The sequence below is a fragment of the Malus domestica genome, chromosome 12 (assembly GCF_042453785.1).
Source record: "Malus domestica chromosome 12, GDT2T_hap1".
In the NCBI taxonomy this organism is placed as follows: domain Eukaryota; kingdom Viridiplantae; phylum Streptophyta; class Magnoliopsida; order Rosales; family Rosaceae; genus Malus; species Malus domestica.
In genome coordinates this window covers 1,992,788-2,007,531 of record NC_091672.1, presented here as the reverse complement: position 1 = coordinate 2,007,531, position 14,744 = coordinate 1,992,788, and the positions used below count along the sequence as shown (strand labels likewise).

The window sequence follows — 14,744 nt, the reverse complement described above, 5'->3', positions numbered from 1 at the left end:
CATTGCATCTTTGCTAGCACATTCAGTTATTCATTCATTTCTTTCATCTCATACAGGGAGATATAGTAAAATATTTCTCCTTGTAAACTACTAACATTGTAACAAGGTGAAAGCTAGATTTTGACCAGATAAAACAACATATTATTATCTCCAATAAAAAAACATGGGTTAAAATTAAAGCGAAAGCAAGAAGATTATTAGGGAATATATGGATCTCGGGAAAGAAATGAGGTGCGCGGAAACCACCACCTGACCTGGTCCCTGCACTGCACAGCAGGCAGGCAGGTGGCTCCTTTCCTCTTCTTCTCGCGATTCCTGTGTCCATGCTTGCGCTTGCTGTATAAATATTAATATCCATATTATAGAATCGTGAATTGTCGATTTAGTTTATAAATTATCATTTAAAAAAAAGATTTTTAAATTATTTTTCGGTTAAATAAGTCCTTAAATGTATTAAAAACTGTTAATTTTATCTCTACTATTATATTCAAAGCTTGAGTATGCAATTTTTTGTCAACTTAAGTCACATGACACATGTAGAGGGTAATACCGTCATTTTCTCACCTATAACTCTTTGATGTTTCATATAAGTTGCAAATCTAACGTCTAATTTACACTTCAAGGTTACCTCCATATACTATTTATTCGGGAAAAAAGTAAGTCCTTAAACTTATGAAAAGCTACTAACCTACTCTGCAAAGTGTATCACATGCAAGTCACGTGATTTGAATTGACGGAAAATCGAATAGAATAGCTTCGAATCTAATAGTAAGGATGTAACCGGCATATTTTCATAATTTAAAGACTGATTTTTTTTTAATAAATAGTTTAAAAACCTAATTTTTATTAAGGTGGAATTCAAGGACTAAATCAACAGTTCACCGTGTTATATATATAAAGGGTTGATTTCATATTTGCTCCTTCAACTATTGGGGTTCTCCACTTTGGCCTTCAACCTTTTGGTCTCAATTTAGTAACCTAACAATTTAAACTTGTGTTAAATGAGAACAACAATGGTGCCGCTTTCAAAAGTTAACAAAATTATTGAATGGTCGCAATTCAATTTTGCTTAGGTTTTAGTTAGAATGGATCATGGTGTCGAGTATGTCAGAAAGGAAACTCTTCATACTATTTCAACAAGTTGACTATCATCGATGATCAAAGGATGAAAACTAATATTTCAGTCTAGTAGATTTTAGTGCTAATTTTAGTTTTGAACTGAATTGGTTTTGTCTATTTTTAAACATAAATGAGTACTTTAAGCAAAAAAGGTTGGCCAAAGTTGTTGTATTACTAAAATGTCCTTCAAAAGTAGTCATGTAACATCATGTCAACTTTTGTAACGAAATTCACCTTCTATCCCTATCAAACACTTTTCAATAGTTTTAAGGACCAACTTAGTACAAAGAAAAAGTTTGTAGAACCAAAATGGAAACCCAAAAAATTTTGGAGGTAAATGTAAAATACCAGTAAGTGCCAAAATAAAGAGAACACGTGTAATCTTACCATTTGTATATTTTGGATTTTGAACACTCTGCAAACAAATTGGTTATTTTTAAATTAATTTTCACAGACACTTAAATCTGTTGGTCTGGTGAGTGAGATGCGTGGAAAGACTCACCCTCCAAACCGGCGAACATGATCTTTTCCGGAATTTTTTTATGAGGATTCTAAAAATTTCGAAAATCGTGTTGTTTATTATTTATTGTATATCGTATGATTAATTTTTATCAGTTATTATTTACATTTAATTTTAAATAAAAATATTTAAAATAAATTATAATCATATAATTTATGATAAACGGTTATATGATTCATGGATTCTTAGAATTATCGTAAAGAGAATCATTCGAGAATCCGGATTTCCAAAGCACATCCTATTCCCCGTCCCTACTTGGTATCTCTAGGCTAGCCTAGCCTACTCGTACTACACTCTCTAACTCCTCTGCTGCTGCCACCAATTTGCGACCATGTTTTTTCTTATTTAATTTTATTTTTTTATATAAACGATATTCTATTATAAAAGAATAAGGTCGTATATATCTATTTTATAATAGAATACGGTCGTATCCAGTGCACAAGGTTCTCACATCTCCCAGACTCTGCGTAAAGCGGGAGCCTTGTGCACTGGATACGACCTTATTCTATTATAAAAGAGATATATACTATTCTGGCTAGGTCAAACAAGAGGTGAGTTAATAATTAGATATCGAATATTCAGAGGAAATTCAAAACAATACATCTTAGTCCAGTGAAAAATGCTAATGAGATTTACTTAAAATCAACGTTTATAAACTCTTTGATATTTTGTAATTTAACGTTAATTTCTGTGTCAATATTATAAAATGCTGCTAGACTGTATACTAGTTGGTGTGATCATTTTATTTTTATTTTTAATTTTACTTATATTTCTTTCTCCCCTTTATTTTATAATAATTCGATTGTCACCATCTTAGCCTCGATTTCTACCCCCTGCCCCCTTCAGATTTGAATCATGAACTCTCCTCATTCCTTCCTCCCTGTCTATCCCTGTCTCTCTCTACTATATTAGCATCCATTTTATCATCCTTCAAAACCTCCCTCTTTTGAAAGTTGAAACCTCTTCAACTTTTTTTATGCTGCTGAAAATTATCATCCAAAATCCGTTTTCGCTAAATTAATATTTACATTAATCGGTTTTTCCCTACAAAAATCCCTTTTGAAAGCTGCAAGCTTTTTTCGATGAACATGGCGGCGCAGAAGCACTTACACGAGCTGCTGAGAGAAGACCAGGAGCCGTTTCTGCTCAAGAACTACATTGCCGATAAACGCTGCCAGCTGAAAAGTGCTTCCATGAAAAGCCAACAACACTTACAGGTCAAAAAACGCAGACCCATCTCCCAAGTTTCAAACTTTCCCGGCAATCTTTGCAAAAACGCCTGCTTTTTCTCCCTCCAAGACTCGCCGGACCTCAGAAAATCCCCGCTCTTTGATTTCTCGTCGCCGGCGGCCAAAAGCCCATGCAAAAGTCCCAACGCCATCTTCCTCCATATCCCGAACAGAACCGCCGCTCTCCTCGTCGAAGCCGCGATGAGGATTCAGAAGCAGTCGGCGAATTCAAAACCGAAAACCCAGAACAAAAACCACCGGTTCGGGCTATTCGGGTCTCTTTTTAAGAGGTTAACGAATCAGAATCGGACCCGAAAGCGGGAAATCAACGCCGGCGATGGGGTTCAGGTCTCGGTGAAGGATATTCTCCAGTGGGATATCTCAGTCGAGCAGAGAAGTTTTACTTCCGATCAGGTGGAGGAAAAGGTTGAGTCTGGTTTAGAAGTTGAGAACAAAATTGCTTCTCTGGTAAGCACTGGGAGACCCAGCAGTGCGGTGTGGTCCGAAACCAACGAAGCCACTTCAAGCAGCTGCAGCCAGTCCGAGGAGGACTCGGCCGATACAGATTGCCCTTGTAATTGCGACAAGGTTAATGCTTTTTGCGAAAGCCCTTTTCGTTTCGTCCTCCAACCAACCCCCCCGTCATCCGGCCACTGCACGCCAGAATTCACATCGCCGGCGGCGTCCCCTAGTCGCCACAAACAAGAGGTTTGTCTTTTTCCTTTCTTTTACCAACTTTGTTTTTTTATTGCCATGACTAAATAATTTAAGCATCGAGTTGGCGACTGGGTCTGCTTAACGACGGTCCGAGTTAACTCACTGGGTAGCTTACAGAATTGTCGGCAACAGGATCAATTTTGTATAGATTTGGGGTGGGAAATTTAGGCAGATTGGAGGGCGATATGTGTCAATTTGTATGATCAACATATGTGTATACTTTTTGTAAGCATCTGCGGCATTGTAAATCTATTTGTTGTAACTTGCAAGACACTGTCGAGTAGTAATATTTGATTGAAAAGACAAATTTGCCCTTATTTTCTTGTGTTGGATCCCATCATGGAGTCCCGACATATGTAAAATTATACACTTTGTGTTGTTATGGATCTGGGATTTAATCTAAATTATTACTTTATTGCTTAATTACATGTGATTAGTGTTTTGATGTGTTAATAGGAGGAGGGGTTGAAGAAATTCCAAGCAGAAATGGAGGAGGAGGAAGAGAAGGAACAATGCAGCCCGGTTTCTGTATTGGACCCTCCGTTCCAAGACGATGACGAGGGACATGACGATGAAGACGGTTTTGATTTGGAGTGCAGCTATGCCAATGTGCAGAGTATGTAATAATTCCCATGCTGTACTAACTTTGTTTTAATCTTTATACCCTTGTTTTGCTGGTTGTGCGGTCCTTTTCAATGAGCTTGTTACTGTTTGTTACGTAGGACATGAAAGTTCAAAGCAAAGATTGTTTTTGTCATGACACCATGCTTATCTTTGTGGGATCCATAGCCAGATTGCTTCTCCATGTTCTTATCTGTGTTTCGGCTCAGAAGTGTCGGTCAAAACGCTTGTTGTCTTTGTATCGATGTTACATACGTAATTTTGCAGTGATCATAACTGCATATGTGACCCACAGCTCTGTTTTCTGATGTCAATGTGCATGTGTTAGTTCATCAACCCTAGTTGTTCATTTCAAATTTGTGATTGTGTTTTGAAAGTTTTTAGCGGTTTTCAGTTTTGATCAAACCCTTTTTGTTCATTTATAGGCTCATTGATTGCCCTGCTTCAAAATATGGCAATTATTCACGTATTTTCTACATTTCTTCTTCCTATTTTGTTACCGTTCTCTGTTTTTCTTCGGTGTTATTACAGTTAAATAAAGATCCATATATAGGACACGAGAGTAGGAGAGGATCAGTTCAAAGTTTCAAAATTAGAACTGCACATTAATAAATTTTGGAGGCATGTTTATGTTTGTGTATGTGCCTTTATTTTGTTTTCCCATCTGAGTAACAAATGTTGGTTCCTAAATGTGATATCAAATTAACAGGTTATTTTTGAGTGTATCGACAAGCCTTGTAACAATTTTGAATTTTCGAACAAGTTACTAATTTTGGTCTTTCCTGCGTTGAATTTACAGGAACAAAGCACCACCTTCTGCAGAAGCTTCGTAGATTTGAGCAATTGGCAGGGTTAGATCCAATTGAACTCGAAAAAAGAATGCTAGAAGAAGAAGATGATGATGATGATGATGATGAATGTGACGATGACGAGTCGGAAACATCACATAGCAGCAGGGAAGAAACTCTTGATGAGCTTCTCAGAGAAGTACTTTCCAAATTAAACTTCCCTTGTAACAAAAGTATCCCCGAAGACATGCAGATATTGTTCATGGATCTCATTGTCGAGGAACAGAGAGAAGTGGAAGATGGTTTTGACAGCAGAGAAGAGGTGGTGAGAAGGGTCTGCAAGAGATTTGAATCTTGGAAAGAGGTGGAGTCGAACACCATTGACATGATGGTGGAACAAGATTTCCGGAAGGAGCTCGACGGGTGGAAGAAAAGTCAAGATCAAATGGGAGAAACTGCAATGGAGATTGAGCTTGCAATCTTTGGCCTACTGGTGCAGGAAATGGCAATGGAACTAGTTTGATTAACTCGAAAATTAATCGACCGGGAAAGGTTCGATGTTAAGGGGACCATTCCAAAGAGTTTTGGCATAGCTTTTTAAATTTTTTGTTTCTAAAACAAAATATGATCACTTGGAGTATAGTCTGACATGCACTGTGAAGCAGGAAATAGGCTTGAAATAGTAACATGCCTGGGGAAGTAATTAGAGGGACTTGGGGTTGGGTGGGTGACATGGTATTATTAATGTATATGGATCATGTATGTAGTTGGGGGGGGACTGGTGTATGTACGTATCCGCGCGTATTTAGACATGAGATGTACAATTCTTAGCCCTTTTAAATATCTATATTATTTCCTAAATTTTATCTGTTTAGTTTGTGCTTTTTGCTCTTCTTTTCTTGACGCAGTCCTCACATTTGTTATGGCTTTTGAAATGAGCAAATCGGTTGAGAATCAATGCGCATAAACAACAAGAGTAGTGTAGAAGAAGAAAAGATGCGTGGAAATTATTATCCTTTTTGCGCAAAAACAACGAGAGGGCCGAGGGTTTGCTGTCCCCAACTCTATGGATTTGTTGTCTCCAATTCTATGTCTCTATTGTGTCTCTTTTCTAATTGTCACTTTGCACCGTTTTAGAGATCACAATCTAGTGCAAGATCTAAAGTGCGAGATCTAAAGAGAGAAAAGGGTGAGGAGTGACTGATAGAGAATGAAAAGGAAGCATAGCCGGCAGAAAAGTAACCGAGGCGATAGGGTGGTGTGGTTGCCGGAATTTCATTTCACCGTTGATTTTTTGTGTTTTAATTAATTTTGTGAAAAATTAATTGTGTTAGTTGTAGAGTTAAGTTGAAGGAAGACTAGAAAAGATATATGAAATTAGGAACAGCAAACCCTCAGCCCAATGAGACTAATATCTAAAAGGGAACGATGCATGGAAATCATTATCGTTTTGATAAAGGAGCATAAAACTTTAGTAATCAAAGTATGACAACTAGAAATCTCAAAAAGTGTCAAGGATCCAATAAAGTGAAACCTACACATTACCAACTCAATATTCTTTGGCAAGGAAGCCAAGGAATTGAGTTGAAGAATGTCTTAACAAACGAGTAAAGTTAAGGACTTGAGTCACAACACAAATTGATAGGCTTTGTTTTTCTTCTCTCTGTCTCTTTGCAGCAATTGACATTATTGAAACCTTACATTATTAGTTCAATGTGACTAATTAGTACTTAATTTGGTAGTGATAGGACTATCTACTTGACTATATTATTGACCAAGATTATTAGCTACAGAACAATCGTATTATTAAACGGACACGATAATACTCCATACATGTAAAAAGTCATTGCTCCCTCATAGTCAATGAGTTTAGGGTAGAGTATCGTTATTATAATTCCTCTTTTCCTAAGTCTCATCATATGCCCATAGGCTTGTAACCAATGGTTGAGCGTCCTTTGGGTTGGACTCAAAGTTGGGCTGCAGAATTTTCAATCTTACACCTAATATTTTTTGAGTAATTCTGGGTCCTGAAGTAGTATAGTCCTTGGGTGTTAGCCTGGTTAGGTTTGTTGTTAGCATTTCTAGGCCCAAAGCTCTTGCTTCTGTCACTTATGATATGGGTAGCCAAAATAACAGACCAAACCGGCCGTTTCAGACTAGTTTTCTGCGTTATTTTACATATAGAATTCTTAGTTTGTAATATATCAAAACTTGATCCAAATTAGACCAGATATGTAAAAGCCGGTTCAATTTTGACATTGCTTTTTAGGGCTCGAATTGAACCCGTTGCACCTCTCTTTGTTTCTCATCGTTTAGTGCTGCACATGATTCGGCATACCCTAGCAATCTTCCGAGACTTTGTGCCGTTTTAAAGTGCTACCACAAACATCCGTCCCAATACAAACGGAGACTTAAGACGAAAATGCAATGAAACTTTCTTAATTTTATACCTTAATATATTTTCTAATAAACTAGGGAAATTGAAAAACATTCCAATAAAATCTACCGACCATCTCCACAAAACAAATCAACTTAAGTTTAAGAAAATAAGTAACACCCTTGTTGAACACGTGATGAAGGCGGATAAAAACTTATTGGAAACTTGAAAGAAGCAGTTTACGGCTATGTGTGTGTGTGTGTATAAATATTCCCAGAAGCAGACCACTACACTTAAAATTGAGCAAGTAAAAGAAGAGCAGAAGTTCAAATGGGCAGATTGTCAAGATAATCAAGATCCGTACGAGTAAACTAACCAGAAGTTAAAATTAATTTTTGGAGACCACTATTCAACCAGGATAAAAATTCAAACACTAATCCGACAAAATACTATTCATCTACAATGCCGCCGTTGTGCCCATGATCATTCCGCATGCAAGCTCAACAGTAAACCAACAGGATACTATTTATCCATAGTACTGTTGTAGCAATAATTACTCCACTTACAAGATCAATAGTCAAAATATTAATCATTCAGACAAACCACTATTTACGCATGAACCAACAGTCATCCAGCCAGTGGTCCGACAGTCACTCCGTGCTCCGACAGTCAATTAGGCAATCATTCATGCCTCATTATCCAGTCTATAAAAGAAAAATTCCGAAGCCTAAGTTAGCAAGTTAATTCAAAATTTATTTTCTAAATTTCAAAACTTCTTTGAGTTTCTCTTGTATCCAAAGAAAATTTGTAAACAATTTTAATTTCCGCAACTCATTTAGAGAGGTGTTTGCGTATATCAACTTCTCATTTCAGTCATCCGTTCCCCAATCATTTGTAAGTTTTCAAATTTATAAAGTAATTTCAGAACTCTATTTTCGGTAATTATTTTGCATCATTATTTTTAGTTCATTATTTTCATTATACAATGTATAATTCAATACTCCTAATGAATCTCAGGGAAGGTTTACACTTGCTTTCAGGGAGGGTTTGTCTTGGGCAGTGAATAGGGGTTTTCAAAACTTGTGTTTTGAAAGTGATTCACTTTAGATTGTGGAGGCGGTGAAGAATCCAATCCTAAATTTGTCACCAGTTGGGCAAATTGTGGAGGATATCAAAGCATTACTCCAATCAATCACTGAAGCTACTGTTACCCATACTCGTAGCAATGCAAACTCTGTCACTCATCACCTTGCGCGGACCGGACTCTCTTTGAGCCAAAGCTGTGAATGGCATGGTTCTCCTCGAAGTATTCTTATTGATATACTTGTAGAAGAATGTGTTAGGCATTGATTAAAAAATTGTACATTGTTTCTACTCTTTTTGATGAAATGAAATCTACTTTCGTGTCTTTCAAAAAAAAAAAAAAAAAAAAAAAAGAATTCTAGAAATGAAGTTTTTGTTTCCTATCTCATTTACAAAGTAATTAGAGATCTAAATTTTCAGACTTTGCTATCAGTAATCTATACAGCCTTGTATATACATATACCAGTCCTCTTCCGTTGAGGGATTCCTAGTGATGCTCATTGCGTAGCTTTCTTCAATGAATCACAAGAAATCGCGGATGTGGCTCGGTACATTCACTAGGCGGCTGCTACTTGCAGCTTTGGTTCTCAAGGGTTAGGGTTAGTTTGGTATTGCTGTGCTTTGAAAAAAAACTGCTTCTGCTGTGTTGTGAGAACAAGTAGCTGTGAAATAAAGCAGCAAAGTGTTTGGTAAACTTTTTTTTGTAAAAGTGCTTTTGGAAAAAAAAAAGCAGTATTATAGTGTTTCGTAAACTTTTATGTAAAACAGATGTGAAAAAACTAGTTTTTCAAAGCTGGGTTTTGCAGCTTTGTGTTTTTGGTTTTTTTTTTTCACCCAAAACTGTGAAAAAAAGCTGAAACTGAATGTTTACCAAACACAAAAAAGCTGCTAGCTTTTTTTGATACCCACTTTTTTCAGAATCACCTCAGTACCAAACCAAACCTTAGTCTGGTTCATTGAACTTTCCCAACGAGGCAAGTGCCTTGCCGCACCCTTCGAGTCGAATGCTTGTACAGTTGTACTGTAAAGGACATACAATGTGCTGCCTAAGTGGCAGCTGAGGTTTTTTTGGAAGTCAAAGTTAAAGCCTCTTCATCTTCTTCTTTGAAGTTGGAGAAGGTAGAAAAAGAAGAGTTGAGAATAGTTGTGTATTTGGACGAGGTGGAGTTGTCCCACATGCATGCAAAAGGGTTTTAATTGGAATTATAACGATTTTTTTCATTGTGACGGGAATACGGATAGTACATTACGTGTTTTTATGTAAATGGTGAGAAATTTTTTTTTTTTAAGTTATTAACTTTTTAACACACATATCTTACCATTTGTATAATCACACGTGGTGTATCACCTTATGTGCCGATCACACTGAAAAATCTCTCAATGATTTGGGGAATAATACTGCTGACAGTTCCCTATGGGAGAAATGTTAAGAGACTCTCTCAAAGTGAGACTCTATATGGATTCCGTTGATGCACAAAATCAGCGAGGACTTTGGTACAACAGAAAGTGTCAGGTTTGTGACCTTCGCTTGGTTGCTTCGATCACTAGTGAAGATAAGTACGTAAATGAATAGGGACAGAGAAGCAAACACAAGATGTACGTGGTTCACCCAGATCGGCTACGTCCACGGAGTAGAGGAGTTCTCATTAATTGTGAAGGGTTTACACAAATACATAAGTTCAAGCTCTTATTTTGTGAGTTCTAGTGAATAGTTTAGTACAAAATGACATTAGAGATTATTGTGGGAGAATGATCCCTATTTATAGAGGAGAGTTTCTAGTTTTGTTCTAACATCGACACGTGTCGTGTTGTGATTGGCTTCTGATGTTGACACGTGTCGAGCTGTGATTGGCTTCTGATGTCGACACGTGTCGTATTGTGATTGGCCTCTTGGTTGAAGGGAAGCTCTTCTAGGTCCTTGACAGTATAACGTTGACCGGTGCTCAGTAGTTTCGGGATTGGTCAAGTATGGTACAAACAGTGCTCCCCTAAGTTCCCGAGTGAGGGAAGCTCATCGGTTGGGGACTTGCAAGATCCAAGCCATTGAGTAATCACGAAACTTCTAAGTACTGGAGTGTGGTATCATTTTCACGTGCCTTATCTGTCTCATATGTAGATGTGGCATCTTCTCTGGAAGTACTTTTCCTCCATCCATGGGTGGTATCTTTAACCGATGAAGATGCACAAGGTAATGTATCAATTTCACTTGAAGCTTACTTGTAGTTTCGGGCTTGGTCAAGTGCGATACAAACCCTATAGTAGGAGTCCCCCAAGTCGCTGAGCTAGGAGATCTGCCGAAAGAGGTGACAGACAAGGTAAGCAGTCAAACTTCCAAGCAAACAACCCAAGATCGGAGGTTCGACTTCGGCTTCCGGTTGATTGTTCTCCTTCTCATTGTCTCTCATTCAGCTGCCAGGATAAGGAGAAGCAAATGGAGAAGAGATGATATGAGATACTTTTGCTTTTGAAGAAGTAACTTTCCACAGGCTTATTCTTGAACTGTGCTGGAGGGTTTTCTGGTTCCCTTCAGAGTATAAGGCCGACTCAAGAATTTGAGGGTCAAAACAAGTCCATCAAATCTAGAGTACGTTCGACCTTGATGATATGGGATACTTTTGCTGTTGACGGAATAATGAATGTGGTATGGAAATGTGTCGTGCTGTAGTGATCTGTTTCAGCTCACCGTTGAACCTTCTGCTTCAATCTTTTGCATGGCAGAAGTGGTGTGAAACCTTTGCATTTAAATGGTCCTTCAGAACATTCCTTCATAGTGACTCATCCACGCTTGGCAGTTTCAGTGTAAAGAGCCAATATCTGATCAACTGTCATGAGGTATTTGCCGGTGGAATTCGTGACCTTGACAGCAGTTGAGGATGAGTACTCGAGAGCAATGCTAAGTAAGCAACCAGGCAAAGGTTCCAGGCAGTCAGTTCTAGATTGGAGGTTTGATTTTAGGTTCCGACTGACTGCCCTCTTTCTCCTTGTCCTGCAGGTGTGGACAAGGACAAAGACAAAGACAGGGAGAAAGCATGATATGGGATACTCTTGCTTTCGACCCTGATGATATGAGATACTCTTGTTCTTGGTGTGGCTTATTTGCTGAGGTATTATCGGGGGGAAATAAAGCTGAGTATTTCGAGAGGTTATGTTGAGGGTGCCTTCTCGAATGCGAGAAAGGGTTGAGCATTTTTGCAGGTTTGCCTGTTCGTTGAGGAGAGAGGTCGATGTATATAGGGATTTCCCAATAACAAGTAGTAATGCTATTCCTTTACCATTCTTGGTCACAGCAATGTAGTGGGAGCTGCCAGCTTCACGTGTTTTAACTTTGTCAGAGCACTTTGAAAAAGTGGTATGTGGTATCTGGAAAGCTGATGTTACGTGTGAAGATTACAGACAAGCTTTATCTAAGGAAATCTGGCTCTCGAAGTTCTGAGAGTTGTGCCTCTTCGGTTTTCGAACAAGCAATCCCGTCGAGGATCTGACTCTCGAGATTCGGAAAGCGGTGCTACTTCGGTTTTTGAGAAAGTAATTATGTTGGGAGTCTTTTCTCGAATGTGAGTAAAGGTTGGACGTTCTTGCCAACCTGTCTTGCCGCAAAACACGGAGGTCGACACACATAGGGACTTTCCAGTTGTCAAGCAGTGGTGCTGTTCCTTTACCCTTGTGGGTAATAGTAGGGTAGCTGGAACTTCGAAATTCTCGTGCCTAAACTTTGTCAGAGATCTTTGACAAAGTTATATGTGGTACCCGAGGAGTTGATGGTGCATGTGGAGAGCGGTGATTGAACAGTAAGATTCACGTGCTTTCTACTTCACCAGAAATCTTCGACAGATTGCCCGTAATTTCCGCAAAGCTGAGTGTGCATGTGACAGGTGCTGACGAGGCTGAAAAAGCAGGTGCTTCTTCGATTTCTGAGATCGGCCCTCGTGGTCTCTGAGCAGCCCAGCTTTTGAGAAAGCAAACGCCTTTTCGATTTCTGAAGCTCCGTCGAGTGCAGATTTTTATAGAGGCTGACATTAAGTTCCACAGCATACTTGAATCTCTACCAGTAGAAGCTCCTTTCTTGCACTTCTAAGATCTTGATTTGTCTGACCTCTTCCCTCTTCAACATATTTGAAAATGTCTGGACCCTCCGACCGTCGTTTTGACTTGAACCTTGGAGAAGAGACAGCCACGCCTTCTCCAGACAACATATGGCGCCCATCCTTCATATCCCCTACTGGTCCTCTTACCGTTGGGGATTCTGTGATGAAGAATGATATGACCGCTGCAGTGGTGGCCAGGAACCTTCTCACTCCCAAAGATAACAGACTACTTTCCAAACGGTCTGATGAGTTGGCTGTTAAGGACTCTCTGGCTCTTAGTGTTCAGTGTGCAGGTTCTGTGTCTAATATGGCCCAACGCCTATTTGCTAGAACCCGCCAAATTGAATCATTGGCTGCTGAAGTGATGAGTCTCAAACAGGAGATTAGAGGGCTCAAGCATGAGAATAAACAGTTGCACCGGCTCGCCCATGACTATGCTACAAACATGAAGAGGAAGCTTGACCAGATGAAGGAATCTGATGGTAAGGTTTTACTTGATCATCAGCGGTTTGTGGGTTTGTTCCAAAGGCATTTATTGCCTTCGTCCTGCTGGGGCTGTACCTGGTAATGAAGCTTCAAATGATGAACCTCCAATGCCTCCTCCTTCTGGGGTTTTGTCAAGTACTGAGGCTCCGGATAACCACCCTCCGGTGCTTTCTCTTTCTGGGGCTCTACCGATTGCTGAGACTTCCCCTAAGTAACCTTTGTGAAGGCTCCCTTTTGTTTGTTTATTTTGACTCATGTATATGTACATATTTGTGGCTTATCGAAAATATTAATAAATAAGCTTTGCTTTATTTCAACATATTGTGTTAAATACACCAATGCCTTCTTCAGAAAGTTCTTTGAATTTTTTCTTTTGTTGAAACCTGTATTGTTGAAGCTTTGTGAGTGAAGCGTGTAGTTTGAGGTAGTGTTCCCTTAATTTCCCGAGTGAGGAAAACTTCTCGGTTGGAGACTTGAAAAATCCAAGTCACTGAGTGGTTGTGAGACTGTCGAGTATCAAGGTGCAGTAGCATATGGTGGGAGTCCCCCAAGTCTTCAGGCGAAGAGAGTTGCCGAATGAGGTGTCTCGCTTGTTACTAATTTGTCAAAGTAACGAATCCTTGTTTCGATGTCACACATTCGTATATGCTTTATCTAAAAATATTTCCAACTTTTGTGTGTTTGATGCTGCATGCTATTGACTAGACAAGATCAAGTGCAATTAGTAGCTTTTCTATCTTTTTCATCTTTTCTTTGGTGGAATTGCTTTTCGTTTCCACTAATCAGCCTGAGTGGATGCAAGATAACACCATTCTCTATAGCTCAGATTGCAAAGTCGTCTTCATGAAAGTTGTTCCTTATCTTGTGAAATATAACATATCCAAATTTGAGATCCATCGGAGTAGTACAACTTTAGAAATTCAAGTATGATGACTAACTGTTCATCAATTTTCTGTTAACCCGTCAGACTTGTTGTGAGCTTCGAAACTCCATTTTCTCTTATTCAGATCAACATACGTTCTTCATCGAAGTTGTTCCTCATCATCTCTTCCATAACATATAAAAAATTCAGAACAAACTAACGGTTGAATATTTCCAGATCTTCGAAACACTGCAGCAGCTTTGAAGCTTGCAGAAATCTGACCGTCATGTTTGGAGCTTCAACACTCTAACTTCCGTCGCTCAAATAGAAAAATTTCCTTCGTGAAAGTTGTTCATCTGCTCAAGAACTATAAGATGTCCAAAATTCAGCTCCACTGGAATTAGCTTCGCACTATCTTGATGAAGAGTGTGTGAAGCTTTTATGTGTTTTGGTGTTGAAATATGGTATTGTAGGTGAAATTTTGGGGTTGAAGCTTGATAGGTGAAGCTTTATAGGTGAAGCTTTGGTGTTGAAGCTTTATAGGTGAAGCTTTGTGTTTGAAGCTTTATAGGTGAAGCTTTGGGGTTGAAGCTTGATAGGTGAAGCTTTGTGTTTGAAGCTTTATAGGTGAAGCTTTGGTGTTGAAGCTTTATAGGTGAAGCTTTGTGTTAAAGCTTTATAGGTGAAGCTTTGTGTTGAAGCTTTATAGGTGAAGCTTTGGGGTTGAAGCTTTATAGGTGAAGCTTTAGGGTTGAAGCTTTATAGGTGAAGCTTTAGGGTTGAAGCTTTATAGGTGAAGCTTTTGTTGGCACCATAAATTGATTGTGCTTCGCACTATCTTGATGAACATAGTGCGA

At 38.8% G+C, this 14,744-nt stretch overlaps 1 protein-coding gene across 1 annotated transcript; it reads left to right on the top strand.

The window, feature by feature from the left end:
- Positions 1 to 2,454: 2,454 nt before the first annotated feature.
- Positions 2,455 to 5,868, top strand: LOC139190161 (uncharacterized). Its single transcript, XM_070810028.1, has 3 exons — positions 2,455 to 3,576; positions 4,042 to 4,201; positions 5,006 to 5,868. The coding sequence occupies exons 1-3, from the start codon at positions 2,722 to 2,724 to the stop codon at positions 5,515 to 5,517; spliced, it is 1,527 nt and encodes a 508-aa protein (XP_070666129.1). The 5' UTR covers positions 2,455 to 2,721; the 3' UTR covers positions 5,518 to 5,868.
- The last annotated feature ends 8,876 nt before the right edge of the window (positions 5,869 to 14,744 follow it).